The sequence below is a fragment of the Salvelinus alpinus genome, chromosome 27, assembly GCF_045679555.1.
Source record: "Salvelinus alpinus chromosome 27, SLU_Salpinus.1, whole genome shotgun sequence".
NCBI lineage: Eukaryota > Metazoa > Chordata > Actinopteri > Salmoniformes > Salmonidae > Salvelinus > Salvelinus alpinus.
Genome location: NC_092112.1, coordinates 12570978 through 12594837, shown reverse-complemented (window position 1 = coordinate 12594837; position 23860 = coordinate 12570978). Strand labels below are relative to the sequence as shown.

Below are 23860 nucleotides of genomic sequence, written 5' to 3'. Positions count from 1 at the left end.
AAAACTAGCCACGGGAGATTTTTGAGCGAGAATAAAGACAACGTTCGGTAGTAAGACATGTATAAAAGCAGCAGATACCATTAATAAGAAGGGGCTAGAAGCGTCTTATAATGGTGAGCTACCGAGTGGCTAGGACAGGCAAGCCCCATACTATTGTGGAGGACTTAATTCATCCTGCTGCCGCGGATATGGCTGGGACAAAGCTGGTGGAAAAGGACAAAAAAACTATACAGACAATGCCTTCATCAAACAACACTGTTTCACAACGCATCAGTGACATGGCAGGAGATGTTTGCATACAAGCCAATGAATTATATGCGTTACAGCTGGATGAGTCAACAGACGAGGTAGGACTGGCACAACTCCTGGTATATGTCCGTTACGTTTATGGGGGGTCAATTAAGGAAGAAATCCTCTTCTGCAAACCACTGGAAACCAGGACAACATGAGAGGATATTTTTTAAATACTGGACAGCTTTGTGACATCAAATGGACATTAGTGGTCAAGATGTGTTGGTATCTGTACTGATGGCTCTCCCGCAGCTATGACAGGGAGACATAGTGTAGAGGTAATGCGCGTGCAAGCAGTTTCTCCCGACGCCACTTGGGTACACTGCAGCATCCACCGAGAGGCTCTTGCTGCCAAGAGAATGCCTGAATGCTTGAAAGACGTTTTGGACACTACAGTGAAAATTGTTAACTTTGTTAAAGCAAGGCCCCTGAACTCTCGTGTATTTTCTTAAAGTTCTTTACTGACCATAACTTTCACTTGTCTGACCGCTTGCATGATGACGAGTTTCTCACAAGACTGGCATATCTGGGTGATGCTTTTTCTCGCCTGAATGATCTGAATCTAGGATTACAGGGACTCTCCGCAACTATATTCAATGTGCGGGACAAAATTGAGGCTATGATTAAGAAGTTGGAGCTCTTTTCTGTCTGCATTAACACGGACAACACACATGTCTTTCCATCATTGTATGATTTTTTGTGTGCAAATGAACTCAAGCTTACGGACAATGTCAAATGTGATATAGCGAAGCACCTGAGTGAGCAATTACGCAGGTACTTTCTCGAAACAGACGACACAAACAACTGGATTTGTTATCCCTTTCATGCCCTGCCTCTAGTCCACCTACCGATATCTGAACAAGAGAGCCTCATCAAAATTGCAACAAGCGGTTCTGTGAAAATTGAATTTAATCAGAAGCCACTGACAGATTTCTGGATAGGGCTGCGCTCAGAGTTTCTTGCCTTGACAAATCGCGCTGTTAAGACACTGATGCCCTTTACAACCATGTACCTATGTGAGAGTGGATTCTCAGCCCTCACGAGCATGAAAACTAAATACAGGCACAGACTGTGTGTGGAAAATGATTTAAGACTGAAACTCTCTCCAATACAACCCAACATTGCAGAGTTATGTGCATCCTTTCAAGCATACCCATCTCATTAACCTGTGGTGAGTTATTCACAATTTTTTATGAACAAATAAGGTTTTATATGTAAGACGGCTAAATAAAGAGCAAAATTATTGATTATTATTATATTATAATTTGTGCCCTGGTCCTATAAGAGCTCTTTGTCACTTCCCACGAGCCGGGTTGTGACAAAAACTCACACTAATTTTTATGTTTAATAAATGTATCGTATAGTGTGTGTGGCAGGCTTACAATGATGGCAAAAAACAACATTTGAGAGTGCGCTGACCCTGGTGCTAGAGGGGGTACACAGCTGGAGGTTGAATGTTTGAAGGGGTACAGGACTATAAAAAGTTTGGGAACCACTGCATAACACGACAGAGAGAATCAACAATGAGACAGACTCATCGAGCTCTGGAGTTGTACTTTCTGTTCTCTCTTACAGGGGGCCCTTGGGCAGGTGGTTGGTCAGGTGGTTGGTCAGATAGTTGGGCAGGTGGTTGGTCAGGTGGTTGGTCAGGTGGTTGGGCAGGTGGTTGGTCAGGTGGTTGGTCAGGTAGTTGGGCAGGTGGTTGATCAGGTAGTTGGGCAGGTGGTTGGTCAGGTGGTTGGTCAGGTGGTTGGTCAGGTGGTTGGTCAGGTGGTTGGTCAGGTGGTTGGTCAGGTGGTTGGTCAGGTGGTTGGGCAGGTGGTTGATCAGGTGGGGCTTCCTCCACTGACTTTGTACCCAGTCATTGACACAAAACCGATCACAAATCATCCACATGCTGACCTCCGCCCATAACTGTGATCAGGGGTCATCACTTCAAAGGTCAATGTTCAGGGTTTATAGTTCAGGGGTCGATGTGGGGAAGGTGCTGACCTTGTTGTTCCTGCTGATTCGTCGTTCTGGCCGTGGGCGTGGCTGTTTGGTCTGGATCAGTTCCTCGGGGGTGTTCCCTAGCGGTGGGAGGAGCCTCTTTTTACTGTTCCTGGTCTCCGGCAGCCACTGGGGCGGCAGCTCGAACGGCCCAAACCCAAACTGGGTGGCGTCCTCGGGATCCGTGGGGGTTGCTGGCGCCACCTGTGACGAGGAGGTGTAAGCACAGGCACGGACAGGTGAGACCTCGGGAAATATGAGCGGAGGTTGTTCTTTAGTTACCGGGACGCTGTCTCTGGTTGGTTCGGTCTCTTTCTGTCGAACCACCTTCCCTCCATGTCTCCCTCCTCCCCCTGCCTGGTGGTGGTTCTCTTTGGGATGAGAACAGCCCCCCACCCCAGACCCTAATGAAGGGCTCTCATTCTCCACCTCCTCCTCCTCCTCCTCTTCATCGGTCGGCCTAAAGATCTGCTGCTGTCCGATATTAAACATCTCCAGGAGCTGGCTCCCAGCCCGAGCAGACCCCTCCAGGGCCCCAGACCCTCCCAACCCTCCCTCACCCCTCAGCCCCAGATCCCCAGTGCTGACCACGTTACGCCGGCTGTAGCGTCTGTGTACCCGGACTAGAACATCAAACAGGCAGCGCCTAGCTGAGCCGTTCACCGTCAGAAACAGCAGAGGGTTGGTAAGGAGAGACACCTTGGGCAGCCAGATGGCCGTGAGATGGAGAGAAGGGGACAAGTCCTCCCCGTCCCCGAGAAGAGTGCGGTATACCACCAACGCCCCATAGGGGGCGCTACAGGCTGAGAAGGCTAACACCACAGCCAGTAACGTAGCATGTAGCTCAGCCTCGCGTTGAGAGACATAAGGGATGGAGATGGAGTTCTGAGGTGTTCTCAACGCCGCGATGATCACTTTCTTCTTCTGGCTGGCGCTGAGGGCTCGGCGAATCAGGACCATTAACAGGAAGACGACAACGAGCGGAAGGATCACCGTGGTTACGTTGTAGGTCAGCACGTAGACCATGTGACCCAGGGAGCGGGCCCGGGCGTCGGAACATGACGAGGTTGCGTATACGTCCGTAACGTTGGTTACGGCGAACACAGGCACGCTGGCGATGGTGGCGTGAATCCAGATGTAGATGACAAGGTCACGTGACCTGGCGTCTGAGATCTTCCTCTCCAGAGGGTAGAGGACAGAGTAGTACCTAGAGGGGAGGAGAGGATAGACAACATTACACACTGCAGAGCATTCACACTGAGTTGAGCCTCTGCAGTGACACCTTTAACCGTAACATTAACCTGTAGATACTTAGTCAAAAAAAAGCAACAGACAACAGAAGAAGAACACGTATACACTGTAAGCATTCTGTTCTTTGAGTGATAGATCAGAACAGTAGTAACTACCAAGGCTTTGTGTGTTCGATGTAGATCAGGACAGTGGTAACTACCAAGGCTTTGTGTGTTTGATGTAGATCAGGACAGTGGTAACTACCAAGGCTTTGTGTGTTCGATGTAGATCAGGACAGTGGTAACTACCAAGGCTTTGTGTGTTCGATGTAGATCAGGACAGTGGTAACTACCAAGGCTTTGTGTGTTCGATGTAGATCAGGACAGTGGTAACTACCAAGGCTTTGTGTGTTCGATGTAGATCAGGACAGTGGTAACTACCAAGGCTTTGTGTGTTCGATGTAGATCAGGACAGTGGTAACTACCAAGGCTTTGTGTGTTCGATGTAGATCAGGACAGTGGTAACTACCAAGGCTTTGTGTGTTCGATGTAGATCAGGACAGTGGTAACTACCAAGGCTTTGTGTGTTCGATGTAGATCAGGACAGTGGTAACTACCAAGGCTTTGTGTGTTCGATGTAGATCAGGACAGTGGTAACTACCAAGGCTTTGTGTGTTCGATGTAGATCAGGACAGTGGTAACTACCAAGGCTTTGTGTATTCGATGTAGATCAGGACAGTAGTAACTACCAAGGCTTTGTAATCTGTCCCCAAGTATTCCCACAAATAAAAAGAGACATGTGATCGTGTCTCAATGTGATCAAGGTATGAATTGATTGTTATTTTCAAATACAATCTCTTTTTGGCCGTAGTTGTGGTCAATTTGCACTGTACAAATTATTATCATTATTTTCTGCCCCCCCCCCCCCCCCCCCGAACATTCGTTCCAACAAAAAAATTGTCCTGCAGCTTAATCTAGTTGCCTACCCCTGATCTAAACTAACATTGCTGTACCTACCTACCTCCCTAACTAGGTGGGTCAAATATACATGTAAACTACCCTGCGGTGGATAAGATGGATATAGACTGAAGAATGATAGTAGCAAATCTATCATTGTTTCCCGCTCTCATTCACAGAACCCTTGACTGGTTGAACAGAAGACATACTCCAGTATGAATGAGTATAAGTGGGTGTTTTGCGTGGCTAAGTGGAGCAAGCCGAAGAGAGAGATCTTACTGAGGTGTGGAGAGTCTTATGTGGAAAAAAATACACATATTTTGATAGTTTCTTACTAACATGCAAGTAGATGTGTGTGTGTGTGTGTGTGTGTGTGTGTGTGTGTGTGTGTGTGTGTGTGTGTGTGTGTGTGTGTGTGTGTGTGAGTGAGTGAGTGAGTGAGTGAGTGAGTGAGTGAGTGAGTGAGTGAGTGAGTGAGTGAGTGAGTGAGTGAGTGAGTGAGTGAAGAAGTGTAGCAGTGATGAAGAAGAGAGTGTAGTGATAGAGCAAAAGAGGAGAGAATGTGTTCAGCTGTGAGTGTAGAATGGAGTGTAGAATGGAGTGTAGAATGGAGTGTAGCTGTGAGTGTAGAATGGAGTGTAGCTGTGAGTATAGAATGGAGTGTAGAATGGAGTGTAGCTGTAAGTATAGAATGGAGTATAGAATGGAGTGTAGAATGGAGTGTAGAATGGAGTGTAGAATGGAGTGTAACTGTGAGTATAGAATGGAGTGTAGAATGGAGTGTAGCTGTGAGTATAGAATGGAGTGTAGAATGGAGTGTAGAATGGAGTGTAGAATGGAGTGTAGCTGTGAGTGTAGAATGGAGTGTAGAATGGAGTGTAGCTGTGAGTGTAGAATGGAGTGTAGAATGGAGTGTAGCTGTGAGTGTAGAATGGAGTGTAGAATGGAGTGTAGCTGTGAGTGTAGAATGGAGTGTAGCTGTGAGTGTAGAATGGAGTGTAGAATGGAGTGTAGCTGTGAGTATAGAATGGAGTGTAGAATGGAGTGTAGCTGTGAGTGTAGAATGGAGTGTAGAATGGAGTGTAGAATGGAGTGTAGCTGTGAGTATAGAATGGAGTGTAGAATGGAGTGTAGCTGTGAGTATAGAATGGAGTGTAGAATGGAGTGTAGAATGGAGTGTAGACTGTGAGTATAGAATGTGAGTGTAGAATGGAGTGTAGACTGTGAGTGTAGAATGTGAGTGTAGAATGGAGTGTAGAATGGAGTGTAGAATGGAGTGTAGCTGCGAGTGTAGAATGGAGTGTAGAATGGAGTGTAGCTGTGAGTGTCAGGGAGAGAGTCCCTCCCTGTGGATTGTCAGTTAGTCTGGCTGCAGCTCAGAACAGGGAGCTCTGCAGGAGAGACAAACAGCACCAGGCAGAGTGGAGTACACATGCTGCATCAATTACAGCCCGTCTCCAAACCACAGGGGGTGAGCAGAGATAGAGGTTTTATCTGGTACAAAAACAGATTATAATGTTTTCAGTTTTAAATGCCCATACCAGTAGAAATCCACTTTTTCGAGCTGAAAGACGATGGCCAGAGCTTACCCATGATGTTGCACAACGATTTAAGTCAATAAGTAATCGTTTTAGTCAAAGTATGATATATTTGAAGTGAAGAATCCTAACTGCCTACTTCGTGCAATTTTGTGTGAATGCAGTGTCTTTTCCTATGATATGACATACAAATTATTTTCAACCTACAGAAAAAAACATGTTTTCACGTGAAATTTCAGATGTGAAATCATGTGAAAATTGGAACACTTCACATAACATTTCATGTTATCACATGTTGCTTTACATGTTATCACATGAAAATGTGTTTTTGGAACACTTCACATGTGAAATTCATGTGTTTTTTTTTCATAAAGGAGGGCTGGGTTTTATTTGAATGTTGCCACCCACCAGCATGGCATTGTTTATTAAAACAGCTGCAAAGTTCTTCCTCTTGGTGACTGAGATGAGACAAACAGCCTTGTGTCAACTTGGCCACCTGAGCCATGGAGCTAATGACAATACATTTTCTGATAATTAATTTATCATAATCTGTTATCAATCAATGTGTTATCAATTAATTTATCATAATCTGTTATCAATCAATGTGTTATCAATTAATTTATCATAATCTGTTATCAATCTGTTATCAATTTTCACTTATCTTTTAGCTAGTCTGTATAAAACATATATATATTTTTTAAATGTATTGAACCTTTATTTAACAAGTCAAGTCAGTTAAGAACAAATTCTTATTTACAATGACGGCCTACCCCAGACGACGCTGGACCAATTGTGCGCTGCCCTATGGGACTCCGAAATCACGGCCTGATGTGACGCAGCTTGGATTTGAACCAGGTACTGCAGTGACGCGTCCTTGCACTGAGATGCAGTGTCTTAGGCCACTGCGCCAATATGAACGGTTTAGACCACTAAAAGTGTTGCTTTACTACACGCACCACTGCTTTAACAGGTGTAACATTAGAAACCACCAGTGTCTGTCCAGATGATGAAAAGGCACCTGGGGGAAAAAATTCAAAAGCAAAGTCATTGTAGCCTTTCATTTCAGTTCCCCTGTGAGAACCATGAGCACGGGCAGACTTGGCTTTGATGTACCGCAGCCGAAGCCTGCCAGCAGTCTACCAGCAGCCTACCAGCAGTCTACCTGCAGTCTCCCAGCAGCCTACCAGCAGTCTACCAGCAGCCTACCAGCAGTCTACCTGCAGTCTCCCAGCAGCCTACCAGCAGTCTACCAGCAGCCTACCAGCAGTCTACCAGCAGCCTACCAGCAGTCTACCAGCAGTCTACCAGCAGCCTACCAGCAGTCTACCAGCAGCCTACCAGCAGTCTACCAGCAGCCTACCAGCAGTCTACCAGCAGTCTACCAGCAGCCTACCAGCAGTCTACCAGCAGCCTACCAGCAGTCTACCAGCAGCCTACCAGCAGTCTACCAGCAGCCTACCAGCAGCCTACCAGCAGCCTACCAGCAGCCTACCAGCAGCCTACTTACAAAAGGTTGCAGCGAGTCCATTACAATGTAGAAACACAATGCTTATGACAAAACCAGAACCAGAACCAGCCATAGATCTTATTATTTCAAACTATTTCTATGGCAGATTCGTGGCCGCAATTTATGGAAGATGCCAAAACGTTGGAAATAACAAAGACAGGCCAGTGGTTTCCATCTGTGGCGAAGTTAAAGACAGGCCAGTGGTTTCCATCTGTGGCGAAGTTAAAGACAGGCCAGTGGTTTCCATCTGTGGTGAAGTTAAAGACAGGCCAGTGGTTTCCATCTGTGGTGAAGTTAAAGACAGGCCAGTGGTTTCCATCTGTGGTGAAGTTAAAGACAGGCCAGTGGTTTCCATCTGTGGTGAAGTTAAAGACAGGCCAGTGGTTTCCATCTGTGGTGAAGTTAAAGACAGGCCAGTGGTTTCCATCTGTGGTGAAGTTAAAGACAGGCCAGTGGTTTCCATCTGTGGTGAAGTTAAAGACAGGCCAGTGGTTTCCATCTGTGGTGAAGTTAAAGACAGGCCAGTGGTTTCCATCTGTGGTGAAGTTAAAGACAGGCCAGTGGTTTCCATCTGTGGTGAAGTTAAAGACAGGCCAGTGGTTTCCATCTGTGGTGAAGTTAAAGACAGGCCAGTGGTTTCCATCTGTGGTGAAGTTAAAGACAGGCCAGTGGTTTCCATCTGTGGTGAAGTTAAAGACAGGCCAGTGGTTTCCATCTGTGGTGAAGTTAAAGACAGGCCAGTGGTTTCCATCTGTGGTGAAGTTAAAGACAGGCCAGTGGTTTCCATCTGTGGTGAAGTTAAAGACAGGCCAGTGGTTTCCATCTGTGGTGAAGTTAAAGACAGGCCAGTGGTTTCCATCTGTGGTGAAGTTTTCCCTAAATTAATGCTTATGACAAATCCTGCTACAGAACCAGCCATAGATCTTTTGAATGAAGTGTCGTAACAAATAACAGCAACAACCGATGATATTAGCTAGCTAGACAAAGTTAGCAAGATAGCTAGCTACACTGACAGCTGTCAGTCCCCTATTTGTTAATGTTAATCAACCCAGACCCAGTTCATGAATATGTAGAAGTAGCCGTCGTCATTCTTTGGAGGATGTGGAACCTAAACGACAGGAAATGATGTTGAAATAGTGGCGCGGGGGGGGGGGGGGGGGGGGGGGGTCGTTTAAAGGTCTGTGTTTACAAGATCAAGCAGTTTCCCCGCTGTGTGGCTTTCCACATGTATAAATAAATAAAAGCATGAACACAGGATATGTGCTTTATTACTGCACCGAAATATCAGGCAAGAATCAACCGCTAGCAGTCCCCCCCCAGACAGATCTGAACAGATGGGACCAGTAAGCAATATGTTGCAGCTACTAGCAGTGCAGTTTGATTTTCCTGCAATCACCCACCTGTCGAGAGCGATAGCGGAGAAGCTGAGCACGGTGACGGAGCAGAAGAGTTTGTGGAGGAACTTCAGGGCCTTGCAGAGCAGCAGAGTGTGTAGCCACCAGCAGCAGCGAGGGCTGGCCCCTAGAGCCACGTCGAAGGGAACACACACCAGACCCGCACAGATCCCTGAGCACGCCAGGTTCTTAATGAAGCAACTGGTCACCGACTTGAAGACATTGGTACAGCAGGTACACCATAAAACTGTGCCATTGCCTGGGAGAGAGAGAGAGGGGGGAGGGGAGAGAGAGGGGGTGGAGAGGGGAAGAGAGAGGAAAAGAGAGAGAGAGATGAGAGGGAGGGAGAGGGGAAGAGAGAGAGAGAGGGAGAGACAAGAGAGGAGGGAGAGGGGAGGAGAGAGAGAGAAGGAGAAAGAGGGGGGGGGGTGGAGAGGGGAAGAGAGGGGGAGGGAGAGGAAAAGAGAGAGAGAGAGGGAGAGACAGGAGAGGAGGGAGAGGGGAGGAGAGAGAGAGAGAGGGTAGGGGAGAGACAGAGGGAGAAAGAGAAAAAGGGGGGGTGGAGAGGGGAAGAGAGGGGGAGGGAGAGGAAAAGAGAGAGAGGGAGGGAGAGGGGAAGAGAGAGAGGGAGAGGGAGGGAGGGGGGAAGAGAGAGAGAGATGGAGACGGAGGGAGGGAGAGAGAGGGGAAGAGAGGGAGAGGGGAAGAGAGAGAGAGGGAGATGGAGGAGATGGAGGGAGGGAGGGAGGGAGGGAGGGAGGGAGGGAGGGAGGGAGGGAGGGAGGGAGGGAGGGAGGGAGGGAGGGAGGGAGGGAGAGAGGAGAGAGAGAGAGAGGGAGAGGGGAAGAGAGAGAGAGAGAGAGAGGAAGAGAGAGAGAGGGAGAGGGGAAGAGAGAGAGAGGGAGAGGGGAAGAGAGAGAGAGGGGGGAAGAGAGAGAGAGGGGGGAAGAGAGAGGGAGAGGGGAAGAGAGAGAGAGAGACAGGAGGGAGAGGGGAAGAGAGAGGGAGAGGGGAAGAGAGAGAGAGAGAGGGTGAGGGGAAGAGAGAGAGAGAGAGAGAGAGGGGAGAGAGAGAGAGGGGATAGGGGAAGAGAGAGAGAGAGGGAGAGACAGGAGAGGAGGGAGAGGGAAGGAGAGGGAGAGGGGAGGAGAGAGAGAGAGGGGAGGAGAGAGGGAGAGACAGGAGAGGAGGGAGAGGGGAGGAGAGAGGGAGAGGGAGAGGGGAAGAGAGGAGAGATGGAGAGGGAGAGAGAGAGAGAGAGAGGGAGAGGGGAGGAGAGAGAGTGTTTAGACTGGATAATGTGTGATGGTATTAAAATATAAGGGAAGGTAAGAAAATGTAATACAGTGAAATATCATGTGTGAGTTTTGGAAGTGCTTTTTGAAAAACAGTCAGGAATAAACAACATTGAAAAAATTATCGATCTTACATCCCTTTCTGTCTTTTCCAGTTGCCTTAACAATCAGTTTGTCAAAACAATCCATTTAAACTGGAGGGCAGAGGCAGGCCTGAGGGGCGCCAAAAAGACAGATACATTTTAGCAACAGGTGACGTGCCACTGGTATTCCACACATCCCAGAGTTTGTGACTCATCACACCCACCATCCCTCCTTCCCTACTCCCACCATCCCTCCTTCCCTCCTCCCACCATCCCACCATCCCTCCTTCCCTACTCCCACCATCCCTCCTTCCCTACTCCCACCATCCCTCCTTCCCGCCTCCCACCATCCCTCCTATCTCCTTCCCTACTCCCACCATCCCTCCTGTCTCCTTCTCTACTCCCACTATCCCTCCTTCCCTACTCCCACCATCCCTCCTGTCTCCTTCCCTACTCCCACCATCCCTCCTGTCTCCTTCCCTACTCCCACCATCCTTCCTGTCTCCTTCCCTACTCCCACCATACCTCCTGTCTCCTTCCCTACTCCCACCATACCTCCTGTCTCCTTCCCTACTCCCACCATACCTCCTGTCTCCTTCCCTACTCCCACCAAACCTCCTGTCTCCTTCCCTACTCCCACCATCCCTCCTTCCCTCCTCCCACCATCCCTCCTCCCCCTACTCCCACATCCCTCCTCCCACCATCCCTCCTCCCACCATCCCTCCTCCCACCATCCCTCCTCCCACCATCCCTCCTCCCCCTACTCCCACCATCCTCCTTCCCTACTCCCACCATCCCTACTCCCACCATCCCTCCTTCCCTCCTCCCACCATCCCTCCTCCCCCTACTCCCACCATCCCTCCTTCCACCATCCCTCCTTCCCTCCTCCCACCATCCCTCCTCCCCCTACTCCCACCATCCCTCCTCCCACCATCCCTCCTTCCCTCCTTCCCTACTCCTACCATCCCTCCTTCCCTACTCCCACCATCCCTCCTTCCCTACTCCCACCATCCCTCCTTCCCTACTCCCACCATCCCTCCTTCCCCACCATCCCTCCTTCCCTACTCCCACCATCCCTCCTGTCTCCTTCCCTACTCCCACTATCCCTCCTTCCCTACTCCCACCATCCCTCCTGTCTCCTTCCCTACTCCCACCATCCCTCCTGTCTCCTTCCCTACTCCCACCATCCTTCCTGTCTCCTTCCCTACTCCCACCATACCTCCTGTCTCCTTCCCTACTCCCACCATACCTCCTGTCTCCTTCCCTACTCCCACCATACCTCCTGTCTCCTTCCCTACTCCCACCATACCTCCTGTCTCCTTCCCTACTCCCACCATCCATCCTTCCCTACTCCCACCATCCCTACTCCCACCATCCCTCCTTCCCTCCTCCCACCATCCCTCCTTCCCTACTCCTACCATCCCTCCTTCCCTACTCCCACCATCCCTCCATCCCTCCTTCCCTACTCCCACCATCCCTCCTTCCCTACTCCCACCATCCCTCCTTCCCTACTCCCACCATCCCTCCTTCCCTACTCCCACCATCCCTCCTTCCCTACTCCCACCATCCCTCCTTCCCGCCTCCCACCATCCCTCCTGTCTCCTTCCCTACTCCCACCATCCCTCCTGTCTCCTTCTCTACTCCCACTATCCCTCCTTCCCTACTCCCACCATCCCTCCTGTCTCCTTCCCTACTCCCACCATCCCTCCTGTCTCCTTCCCTACTCCCACCATCCTTCCTGTCTCCTTCCCTACTCCCACCATACCTCCTGTCTCCTTCCCTACTCCCACCATACCTACTGTCTCCTTCCCTACTCCCACCATACCTCCTGTCTCCTTCCCTACTCCCACCAAACCTCCTGTCTCCTTCCCTACTCCCACCATCCCTCCTTCCCTCCTCCCACCATCCCTCCTCCCCCTACTCCCACATCCCTCCTCCCACCATCCCTCCTCCCACCATCCCTCCTCCCCCTACTCCCACCATCCTCCTTCCCTACTCCCACCATCCCTCCTTCCCTCCTCCCACCATCCCTCCTCCCCCTACTCCCACCATCCCTCCTTCCACCATCCCTCCTTCCCTCCTCCCACCATCCCTCCTCCCACCATCCCTCGTCCCCCTACTCCCACCATCCCTCCTCCCACCATCCCTCCTTCCCTACTCCTACCATCCCTCCTTCCCTACTCCCACCATCCCTCCTTCCCTACTCCCACCATACCTACTGTCTCCTTCCCTACTCCCACCATACCTCCTGTCTCCTTCCCTACTCCCACCAAACCTCCTGTCTCCTTCCCTACTCCCACCATCCCTCCTTCCCTCCTCCCACCATCCCTCCTCCCCCTACTCCCACATCCCTCCTCCCACCATCCCTCCTCCCACCATCCCTCCTCCCCCTACTCCCACCATCCTCCTTCCCTACTCCCACCATCCCTCCTTCCCTCCTCCCACCATCCCTCCTCCCCCTACTCCCACCATCCCTCCTTCCACCATCCCTCCTTCCCTCCTCCCACCATCCCTCCTCCCACCATCCCTCGTCCCCCTACTCCCACCATCCCTCCTCCCACCATCCCTCCTTCCCTACTCCTACCATCCCTCCTTCCCTACTCCCACCATCCCTCCTTCCCTACTCCCACCATCCCTCCTTCCCTACTCCCACCATCCCTCCTTCCCTACTCCCACCATCCCTCCTTCCCTACTCCCACCATCCCTCCTTCCACCATCCCTCCTGTCTCCTTCCCTACTCCCACTATCCCTCCTTCCCTACTCCCACCATCCCTCCTGTCTCCTTCCCTACTCCCACCATCCTTCCTGTCTCCTTCCCTACTCCCACCATACCTCCTGTCTCCTTCCCTACTCCCACCATACCTCCTGTCTCCTTCCCTACTCCCACCATACCTCCTGTCTCCTTCCCTACTCCCACCATACCTCCTGTCTCCTTCCCTACTCCCACCATCCATCCTTCCCTACTCCCACCATCCCTACTCCCACCATCCCTCCTTCCCTACTCCAACCATCCCTCCTCCTCCTCCTTCCCTACTCCCACCATCTTCTCTCCTTCCTTCTCTCCCTACTCCATCTCTGTCTAGTGCACTAATGAAAAATAATACATCCGCATGTCCATAGTTGAAGGAGTCCCCCTTGAGCTGCTATGATAGAACACTGCGCAGAAAAACAGAGGAGAATAAAGGACTTTTTATAATTGGTATTTCAGCTAGTGCCATTTTCAAGTCTCAATTCAACAGACTGTACTTTCACATCCTCCATTATATTAATTATATGCATTATTATCATTATGGGGCCGAATCAGACATGGGAATTTACACATTTCCTACTGACGCCTTTCCTACGCACTTCTCAGTATTTTGGTAAATCCGACTTAGCTTATTTAGTTGCACAACTCGCTCTGCAGGTGTGGCTACCTTGCACGCTCGGAATCAATTTCATTCCCCTGCTGAAAACCCTACCACTTGCTGGCCAACAGATTTCCTCGTGGAGTTATTCATTCAAAAGGGTTGTCAGTACTTTTATCTTAAGCCATCCCTTTAAATACGGTGTATGTTTTAGTTACAATTTTGTCGACAGACTCGCTAGAATAATATTAAAGATCAATGTAAGAAAGCCATCTAAATATATCCATATTTGTCTCTGTTTCAGCACCAATTGGTAGATTTAAGAATACTCTGATCTTGTGAATTATTTAGGGTTAGGAAAGTGGTTTGGAAAAATGGTTTGGAGAGCCTTTACGCACTAAAGAAAGAAAGCAGTGGTTTGATTCATTCTGAAATGTGCCACATTCAGTTCTTTAACCCATGGTAACGTTGGAAGATCAGTTTACATAGAATTATGATAGGGAGAATCGTGTACACTAGTAGGCTATACCCTCGTCTATACTAACCATGGAACTGTGTGATGACACGGCCAAGTATTGCGCCATGCGTCGGGTTCAAACTGTTAAGGCTTGGTCTGCGCTCCGCTCCATAACTGATTGAATTAGCCCACATGTCTTTTCTTTATATATGATCAACTGTTACTAATGATCCTCAGCAACAACCACACGGCCGTGACGCCGTTTACAGAGGAAGTAATAATTCAACTATAACAATTGAAGGGAACTAACAGTAAATTGTCAGTTGAATATGTGTGTTGTTATTAGGCCTGCTGATGGTCTATACTGTTAGTGGATATTATTTAATATGATAGAAACAGGAGAGAGAGAGAAAGTCGGGGTAGTCTATGATTAAGACATTTAAAGACATTTTATTCTGCATAAATGGCACAGCATTTCATCAACTTTACTGTAGGAAAATGTATATGTTGATACGCTTCATTTTTCTGCCATATGACTGGTTTCACGTCTCCAACGATTGTACGGTCAAATAGATCAAAAACATGTGTCATTTATATATCCACAATCCCCTTATCCAAAGGGATGACTCATTTACCTAGCTTGTTATCAATAGCTGTTATCAAGTTGTACAGTACAGTGCATGGAGAATGGTATCGTTTCTATCGGAAAAAAAGAAAGGAGATTATTTTTCCACTTGGAAGCGGGTAGGTTTGCTAGACCTTATTTATGGTTTCCTCGTGGGTAAAGGTGGTGGAATTATTAAGGAATTACTGTGAAACTTAAATTAAGCTCAGTCTTAAATAACCTCCTGTCCCTTTTAACAGCTGGGCAACAGCACACAATTCAGCAAATAAACGGCTGTTTCAAATAAATACAAATATTTAACTAGGGGGCCTCCCGGGTGGCGCAGTGGTCTAGAGCACCAGAGTCTCTGGGTTCGCGCCCAGGCTCTGTCGCAGCCGGCCGCGACCGGGAGGTTCGTGGGGCGAAGCACAATTGGCCTAGCGTCGTCCGGTTTAGGGAGGGTTTGGCCGGTAGGGATATCCTTGTCTCATCGCGCTCCAGCGACTCCTGTGGCGGGCCGGGCGCAGTGCGCGCTAACCGAGGGGGCCAGGTGCACGGTGTTTCCTCCGACACATTGGTGCGTCTGGCTTCCGGGTTGGAGGCGCGCTGTGTTAAGAAGCAGTGCGGCTTGGTTGGGTTGTGCTTCGGAGGACGCATGGCTTTCGACCTTCGTTTCTCCCGAGCCCGTACGGGAGTTGTAGCGATGAGACAAGATAGTAATTACTAGCGATTGGATACCACGAAAATTGGGAAGAAAAGGGGATAACATTTTAAAATAAATTTAAAAAATAAAATAATAATAATATTTAACTAGGCAAGTCAGTTAAGAACAAATTCTTATTTACAATGATGGCCTACCCCGGCAAAACCCTCCCCAAACCTGGACGACGCTGGGCCAATTGTGTGTCGCCCTATGGGACTCCCGATCACGGCCGGTTGAGATACAACCCAGGATCGAACCAGGGTCTGTAGTGATGCCTCTAGCACTGCGATGCAGTGCCTTAAACCGTTGCACCACTCGAGAGCCCCAAATAAACGCCGGGTCTAAATTAATTGTTTACGAGGTTTCCATGAATTGCCATGAATAGTTTAAGATATAACGTTTGATTTCTTAGAATAAATAATTAAGTAACAACTCAAACAAATGGCAATCATCCGTTTTTATCGCCAGTAAGAAACTGTTAGCCATTTGTTGCTAACTGCTGAGAACTGCTAGCCATTTGTTGCTAACTGCTGAGAACTGCTAGCCATTTGTTGCTAACTGCTGAGAACTGCTAGCCATTTGTTGCTAACTGCTGAGAACTGCTAGCCATTTGTTGCTAACTGCTGAGAACTGCTAGCTAACTGGAAATGAAAAAAAACTGTCAAAAACTTTGGGAGTACAGAACCCTAGAAATCAGCCGATCTAGTGGCGAAAAAAAGAACTGCCGAAAATGCACAGTCAAATAAGCATTTTATTTTTATAGAGGCATACTAAGACAAAAGAAACGTGACACAGTGTGTAAATGATAACACATTAGTGCAGGAAATGAGGACATTGATTAAATGCTGTGTAACGGTAGTCTTCGTTCTCCTCGTCTGAGGAGTAAGAAATGTCGGACCAAGATGCAGCGTGGTGAGTATTCATATTTAATCGAATACTTTCAAGAACGAACAAAACAATAAACTGACAAAAACAACCGAAGACGCTACAGTCCCGAAAATGTGAACACAGGAACACACAAACAGGAACAATCACCCACAACCCACAATACAAAACAGGCTACCTAAATATGGTTCCCAATCAGAGACAATGACAAACACCTGCCTCTGATTGAGAACCATATCAGGCCAAACGACAAACCCCAACATAGAAACACAAAACATAGATAACCCACCCAACTCACACCCTGACCATACTAAAACAAAGAAAATACAAAAGAACTATGGTCAGAACGTGACATGCTGGAATTAAACAATGAACTATGCAAATGAGCAAAAGCTGTGTGCATTAAGGAAATAGACGCCTGTCTCTAATAAACTCCCGGGTTATTAATTGAAGTTTCACGGTATGAAAACGGCTTATCTGTAAGACACCTTCATTTATTTGTTCTCCACCCCAAACTAAGGTGAATAGCACGCTATTCTCATGCTGAAGTTCAAGGTCAAAATACGCATGAAAAGAAAAGAGCATAAAAATGGAATTTACGTTCCATTTTCGTGCGCTTAACTTGGGGTCAGAATCGGCTCCAATATGCACTGCTGGTCTGTTGCAGTGAGACTTGTTTTGAAAAAGGCTGTCCATACATAACGTTTTGCCGTACTGTATGTCTTTAAATGTCTCTGAGAGCAGGAGGGTCCACTGATCTGGTTAAAATGAGCTGCACCTTTCTTTTCTATGTATCATCCTCATTATGTTTCAACGGGCTGGCAGCTGCGGGACACCTATCCGTCTCGGGAACAATGGTCTGTATGGTCTGAGTGCTACTGAACTAGGCAGACATCTTTCTTTCCCCTCCATTCACTTTCTGACTCTTCAGTAACTAGTTCTCCTTCACTATCTCACAGAAGCCCTTCAGGCCCTCACAGCAGGTAGACACAATCTTCTCTTCGCCAAGCTGACAGAAGTCTTTCAGGACCTAACAGGCATAGCTCCGCTACTCCAATCTTTTCAGCTCTTCCTGGAAGCTCCTACTTCCAACAGACAGAGACTTTGAATCCCTCACTAACTGAGACTGAGCCCTCAGAAAGGCATTCAATTATTTAGTTTTCTTCCAGGAAACTCAAATTGTTTCTCTGCTTTAAAAGCCAGTGTTCTAGTAAACTTTTGCTTAGTTTGATTGGCGTGCTGCTGAAGGAGACCATGGTTGCGTCCCTGATCAAAAGGAGTGCACTATATAGGGAATAGGGCTCTGGTCTAAAGTAGTGCACTATATAGGGAATAGGGTGCCATTTGGGACACTCTGATCATTCCCCTATTGACTCTTCAGTAACCCAGAAATCTTCTCCTCCAGCCCCTCTCTCCAGACTGACAGGGCCCCCTCTGACAGTCAGTCAGCCAGTCATTCAGTCAGGCTGCCAGTCAGTCTCTCAGACATACCTTTAAAACACAGGTCATTGACGAGGCCATCGATAAATAAATAAAAATTACCTGTGTTTTAAAGTTAACTAGACAAGTCAGTTAAGAACAAATTCTTATTTACAATGATAGCCTACCGGGGAACAGTGTGTTAACTGCCTTGTTCAGGGGCAGAACAACACATTTTTACCTTGTCAGCTCGGGGATTTGATCTAGCAACCTTTCGGTTACTGGCCCAATGTCTAACCACTAGGCTACCTGCCGCCCAGTCATTGATGACGCCATCGATACCTTTAAAACACAGGTCATCGATACCTTTAAAACACAGGTCATTGATGAGGTCATCTATCCCTTTAAAACACAGGTCATTGATGAGGTCATCGATACCTTTAAAACACAGGTCATTGATGAGGTCATCGATACCTTTAAAACACAGGTCATTGATGAGGTCATCGATACCTTTAAAACACAGGTCATTGATGAGGTCATCGATACCTTTAAAACACAGGTCATTGATGAGGTCATCGATACCTTTAAAACACAGGTCATTGATGAGGTCATCTATCCCTTTAAAACACAGGTCATTGGTGAGGTCATCTATCCCTTTAAAACACAGGTCATTGATGAGGTCATCTATCCCTTTAAAAACACAGGTCATTGATGAGGTCATCTATCCCTTTAAAACACAGGTCATTGATGAGGTCATCTATCCCTTTAAAACACAGGTCATTGATGAGGTCATCTATCCCTTTAAAAACACAGGTCATTGATGAGGTCATCTATCCCTTTAAAACACAGGTCATTGATGAGGTCATCTATCCCTTTAAAAACACAGGTCATTGATGAGGTCATCTATCCCTTTAAAACACAGGTCATTGATGAGGTCATCGATACCTTTAAAACACAGGTCATTGGACTATTTATCTTCTCTCACACACTCTTTCTCTCTCTCATTCTCTTCCTCCGTTCTTCCTCCCTCCCTCTCCCTCCCTCCCTCATCTCCCCATATCATCTCTCTCTATTGTTTGTAAAGATCACTGGCACCAGGCCTCATCAGTGTTTCAAATGCTTGCTGGGCAATAATGGTGCACCGTGGTTACTGGTTACCAAACTCAATGACTTTTATACAGAGCAAACATTGATCATCTATAACACTAATGCCCAGGACAAAAGCAGATCAGATCGTATTGGTCACATACACATGGTTAGCAGATGTTATTGCGGGTGTAGCGAAATGCTTGTGTTTCTAGCTCCGACAGTGCAGTAATATCTAACAAGTAATATCTAACAGTTTCACAACATATACCCAATAAATCTAAGTAAGGAGCGGACTAAGAATATACATATATAAATCAGAGCGGCATTGGACTAAGATACAGCGGCATAGTATAGAATACAGTACATACATATGAGATGGGTGATGCAATATTTACACACAATTAAAGTGACTAAGATACCGTAGAATAGTATAGAGTACAGTTTCTACATCTGAGATGAGTAATGCAAGATACGGACACATTATTAAAGAGGCTAGTGTTTAATTTCCTTAAAGTGGCCAGTGATTCCTAATCTATGTCTATAGGCAGCAGCCTCTGATGTGCTGGAGAGGGCTGTTTAGCAGTCAGTGGCGTAGTATAGAATACAATACAGTATATACATATGAGACGGGTGATTCAATATGTAAACACAATTAAAGTGACTAAGATACCGTAGAATATTGTAGAGTACAGTTTCTACATATGAGATGAGTAATGGTAGATACAGAAACATTATTAAAGTGGCTAGTGATCCATTTCTAAAAGTGGCCAGTGATTTCTAATCTATGTCTATAGGCAGCCGCCTCTGATGTGCTGGAGATGGCTGTTTAGCAGTGTGATGGCCTTGAGATAGAAGCTGTTTTTCAGTCTCTCGGTCCCAGCTTTGATGCACCAGTACTGACCTCGCCGTATGGATGTTAGTGGGGTGAACAGGCAGTGGCTCAGGTGGTTGATGTCCTTGATGATCTTTTTGGCCTTCCTATGGCATTGGGTGCTGTAGGTGTTTGCCCCCGGTAATGCGTTGGGCAGACCGCACCACCCTTGAAGCTTTCCACCTTCTCCACTGCGGTCCCTTCGATGTGGATAGGGGGGTGCTCCCTCTGCTGTTTCCTGAAGTCCACGATCATCTCCTTTGTTTTGTTGACGTTGAGTGAGAGGTTATTTTCCTGACATCCCACTCCGAGTGTCCTCACCTCCTGCCTGTAGTCCGTCTCGTCATTGTTGGTAATCAGGCCTACTACTGTTGTGTTGTCTGCAAACTTGATGATTGAGTTGGAGAGGTGCTTGGCCACGCAGTCATGGGTGAACAGGGAGTACAGGAGGGGGCTGAGCACGCACCCTTGTGGGGCACCAGTGTTGAGGATCAGCGTTGTGGAGGTGTTGTTTCCTACCTTCACCACCTGGGGGAGGCCCGTCAGGAAGTCCAGGACCCAGTTGCACAGGGCGGGGTTCAGACACAAGGCCTCGAGCTTAATGATGAGCTTGAAGGGTACTATGGTGTTGAATGCTGAGCTATGAGCTATAGCATTCTTACATAGGTATTCCTCTTGTTCAGATGGGACAGGGCAGTGTGCAGTGTGGTGGCGATTGCATCGTCTGTGTATCTATTGGGGCGGTAAGCAAATTGAAGTGGGTCTCGGGTGGGGAAGGACGTTATAGATGAACATCTCATTCCAAAATCACAGGCGTTAATATGGAGTTGGTCCCCCCTTTGCTGCTATAACAGCCTCCACTCTTCTGGGAAGGCTTTCCATTAGATGTTGGAACATTGCTGCAGAGACTTGCTTCCATTCAGCCACAAGAGCATTAGTGAGGTCGAACATTGATGATTGGCGAATAGGCCTGGCTCGCAGTCGGCGTTCCAATTCATCCCAAAGGTGTTCGATGGGGTTGAGGTCAGGGCTCTGGCGCAGGCCAGTCAAATTCTTCCACACCAATCTCGACAAACTATTTCTGTGTGGACCTCGCTTTGTGCACAGGGACATTGTCATGCTGAAACATGACAGGGCCTTCCCCAAACTGTCATTGTATGCTGTAGTGTTAAGATTTCCCTTCACTAGAACTAAGAGGCCTAGCCCGAACCATGAAAAACAGTCCCAGACCATTATTCCTCCTCCACCAAACTTTACAGTTGGCACTATGCATTGGGGCTGCTAGCGTTCTCCTGGCATCCGCCAAAACCAGATTCGCCCGTCGGACTGCCAGATAGTGAAGCGTGATTTGTCACTCCAGAGAACGCGTTTCCTCTGCTCCAGAGTCTAATGGTGGCGAGCTTTACACCACGCTACGCGCTTCAGCCCTCGGTGGTCCCGTTCTGTGAGTTTGTGTGGCTAACCGCTTTGCGGCTGAGCCGTTGTTGCTCATAGACGTTTCCACTTCACAATAACAGCACTTACAGTTGACCGGGCAGCTCTAACAGGGCAGAAATTTGACAAATTGACTTTTTGGAAAGGTGGTATCCTATGACAGTGCCACGTTGAAAGTCACTGAGCTCTTCAGTAAGGCAATTCTACTGCCAATGTTTGTCTATGGAGATTGCATGGCTGTGTGCTTGATTTTGAACACCTGTCAGCAACAGGTGTGGCTGAAATAGCCAAATTCACTAATTTGAAGGTATGTCCACATACTTTTGCATATATAGTGTATTTGGCATAGCAGCTGTAACTACAGTCAGAGGGACTGAGGTTGACACGTTACTGTAAACAGATGAAAAACAGGCACGTAGAGAGAGAGAGAGAGAGAGACAGAGAGAGAGGCAGAGAGAGAGAGAGAGAGAGAGAGAGAGAGAGAGAGAGAGAGAGAGAGAGAGAGAGAGAGAGAGACATACAGAGAGAGAGAGACATACAGAGAGAGAGACAGAGAGAGAGACAGAGAGAGAGACAGAGAGACACAGAGAGACAGAGAGAGGCAGAGAGAGAGAGGCAGAGACAGAGAGAGAGACAGAGAGAGAGGCAGAGACAGAGAGAGAGAGAGAGACATAGAGAGACAGAGAGAGAGACATACAGAGAGAGAGACAGAGAGAGAGACAGAGAGAGAGACAGAGAGAGAGACAGACAGAGAGACAGACAGAGAGACAGACAGAGAGAGAGAGACAGATGGTGTAGGATACTTTACTCACCCAACAGGGATCCTATGAGGATGAGCACCTGGATGGTAGTGGTGAAGTCCCGGTAGGCTTGATCTGTGATGTTGCGCTGCTGGCCGTTGTTGGACAGACCGTTATCCCACGGTGTCGGACCGGACCCATTATGGGAATCCAGCAGGAGGTTGGCCGGGGTGAAATTCGCGGTCCCATCTCCTGCGGTCGGAACCCAACTCCCAACATCCATTTTAGTTCACCCCAAGAGTGTATTTAACTTTAAATTACATCTTTAAGAACCGGTGAATAGCAAGCCGGTGAATAGGCTGAACGTTCGTCAGAAGTGAATACTTGCCCCACTTATTATTCACTAGTATGTGCAATGATGTCAAGATTGATTTGGAAAATGAGACATGAGAATAGATTTGCCCTGAGGTGTCGAAGAGTCCACTGCCCAGCGGGTAAACAGGCTAGGAGACAATTTCAAGACAGAATGGCATTCATTCAAGTCCACACAGTCAAAATAATTGTTCGGAAAAAACGGACAGAATATAGATTCACAATTCCATATGTTCAGATTGCCCAAATATTACATAATGTACATTTTTGTCTTTCCAAAACATGTTTGGTGACATCTCTCAATGCCACAACTGATGAGTGTGCACTGTCCATGGTGATGAAAAATGTTACCGTAAGAGGTAAACTTCTGGCAAACATTCATGTTAAAAAAATATATATATACTTAAACCTACATGAAAACACGAATAGGCTATTGACTGACTAGGCTGCAGTCATAAGCATTGATATTCTACATCCACACATCTGAATGAGGAGAGGATGTGTCAATATCTAACTTATCAAGCACGTTTTCATTTCACGGATTTTATTTCACTGAAAGGCAGTGTAATTTTTCCTAAAATATATGAGATTTAGCCTAGCTACATACCTTCAAGGATTTTCTTATTGAGCCCACTGACAGTATTTTAGGCTACACAACGAACAGCTCGCTCATGAGGTGGTAAATGAGCTGTTTAGACTATCAGTCTGGTCCAGTAGACTATTTGAAATAAAAGAGAAAACACGTTCGTCTATCTCTCTGTCCAATTGATAAAAAATGATCTCCATGCGCGTCACCGTCAGCCCGACGCAGTCTTTCGGTCCGTATTTTCCGTAGACTCGCTGTGCTGTTGGGGGACTGACGAATATTTCTCCTCAAGATCAGACCAGAGGCAAGAGCCCCTCCCCTTCGTGGCAAGATCATAGCCTCTATCTAGTGTCATTTGTTAATGACTAATAAAGAACGAGAGTGCGGGAAGTGGTTGATATATATATATAGGCCGCCTAAATAAACTAAATTCAGCTTTACAACAATGGATGTCACTGTGCATTTCAACGTATTCATCGCAGCATATAGCTACTGTTGCCTAGGCAATTCTTTCCCTAATCGTTGTACTGAAATGTTGCATGTCACTGTGGTCTACAAGGAACTCCAGAGGCCAAAAGGTATTGCCATATCTCCCGATATAACATGCAGATGAGAGATTCCTCTTTAATAGTTTCAAGATACACATGGTATATACACACAGACTGTTTACTTGCACAATTTATTCTATTCCACGATTTTCTTTCTTCATAACGCATTCGTGTACATTAGACTACACGAATTCCAAATTGTTTTGGCTAACGTTTACTAGGCTACCTAGGTGCGCTAATGTTAGCTAGGCTAGGGGTTAAGGTTAAGGTTAGAGGTTGTTTTCTCGGGAGAAATCAATAACTGAATATCACAACACCGGGTAAGCGGGTATGTAGGCTAATACTGTGACATTCTTATCATTCCACTTTTAGCCCTGATATATTACTGCTATTTTCTGAAATTACAATACAAAATTGTAAAAAAATAAATAAACGTGCTTGTAGCACCTACTGTCTTTAATTGTGATTGAAATTCACTGTATACATCGTGTAGTGAACACGAATTTCCAATAAGCAATGTGT

General features: G+C 47.3%; 1 protein-coding gene across 1 annotated transcript; it reads right to left on the bottom strand.

The window, feature by feature from the left end:
* Positions 1–2247: 2247 nt before the first annotated feature.
* LOC139555976 (G-protein coupled receptor 176-like) lies at positions 2248–23055 on the bottom strand. The gene is made up of 3 exons (XM_071369409.1): positions 21905–23055; positions 8912–9164; positions 2248–3487 (listed from the first exon to the last, which is right to left on the bottom strand). The coding sequence occupies exons 1-3, from the start codon at positions 22113–22115 to the stop codon at positions 2248–2250; spliced, it is 1704 nt and encodes a 567-aa protein (XP_071225510.1). The 5' UTR covers positions 22116–23055.
* Positions 23056–23860: the final 805 nt, after the last annotated feature.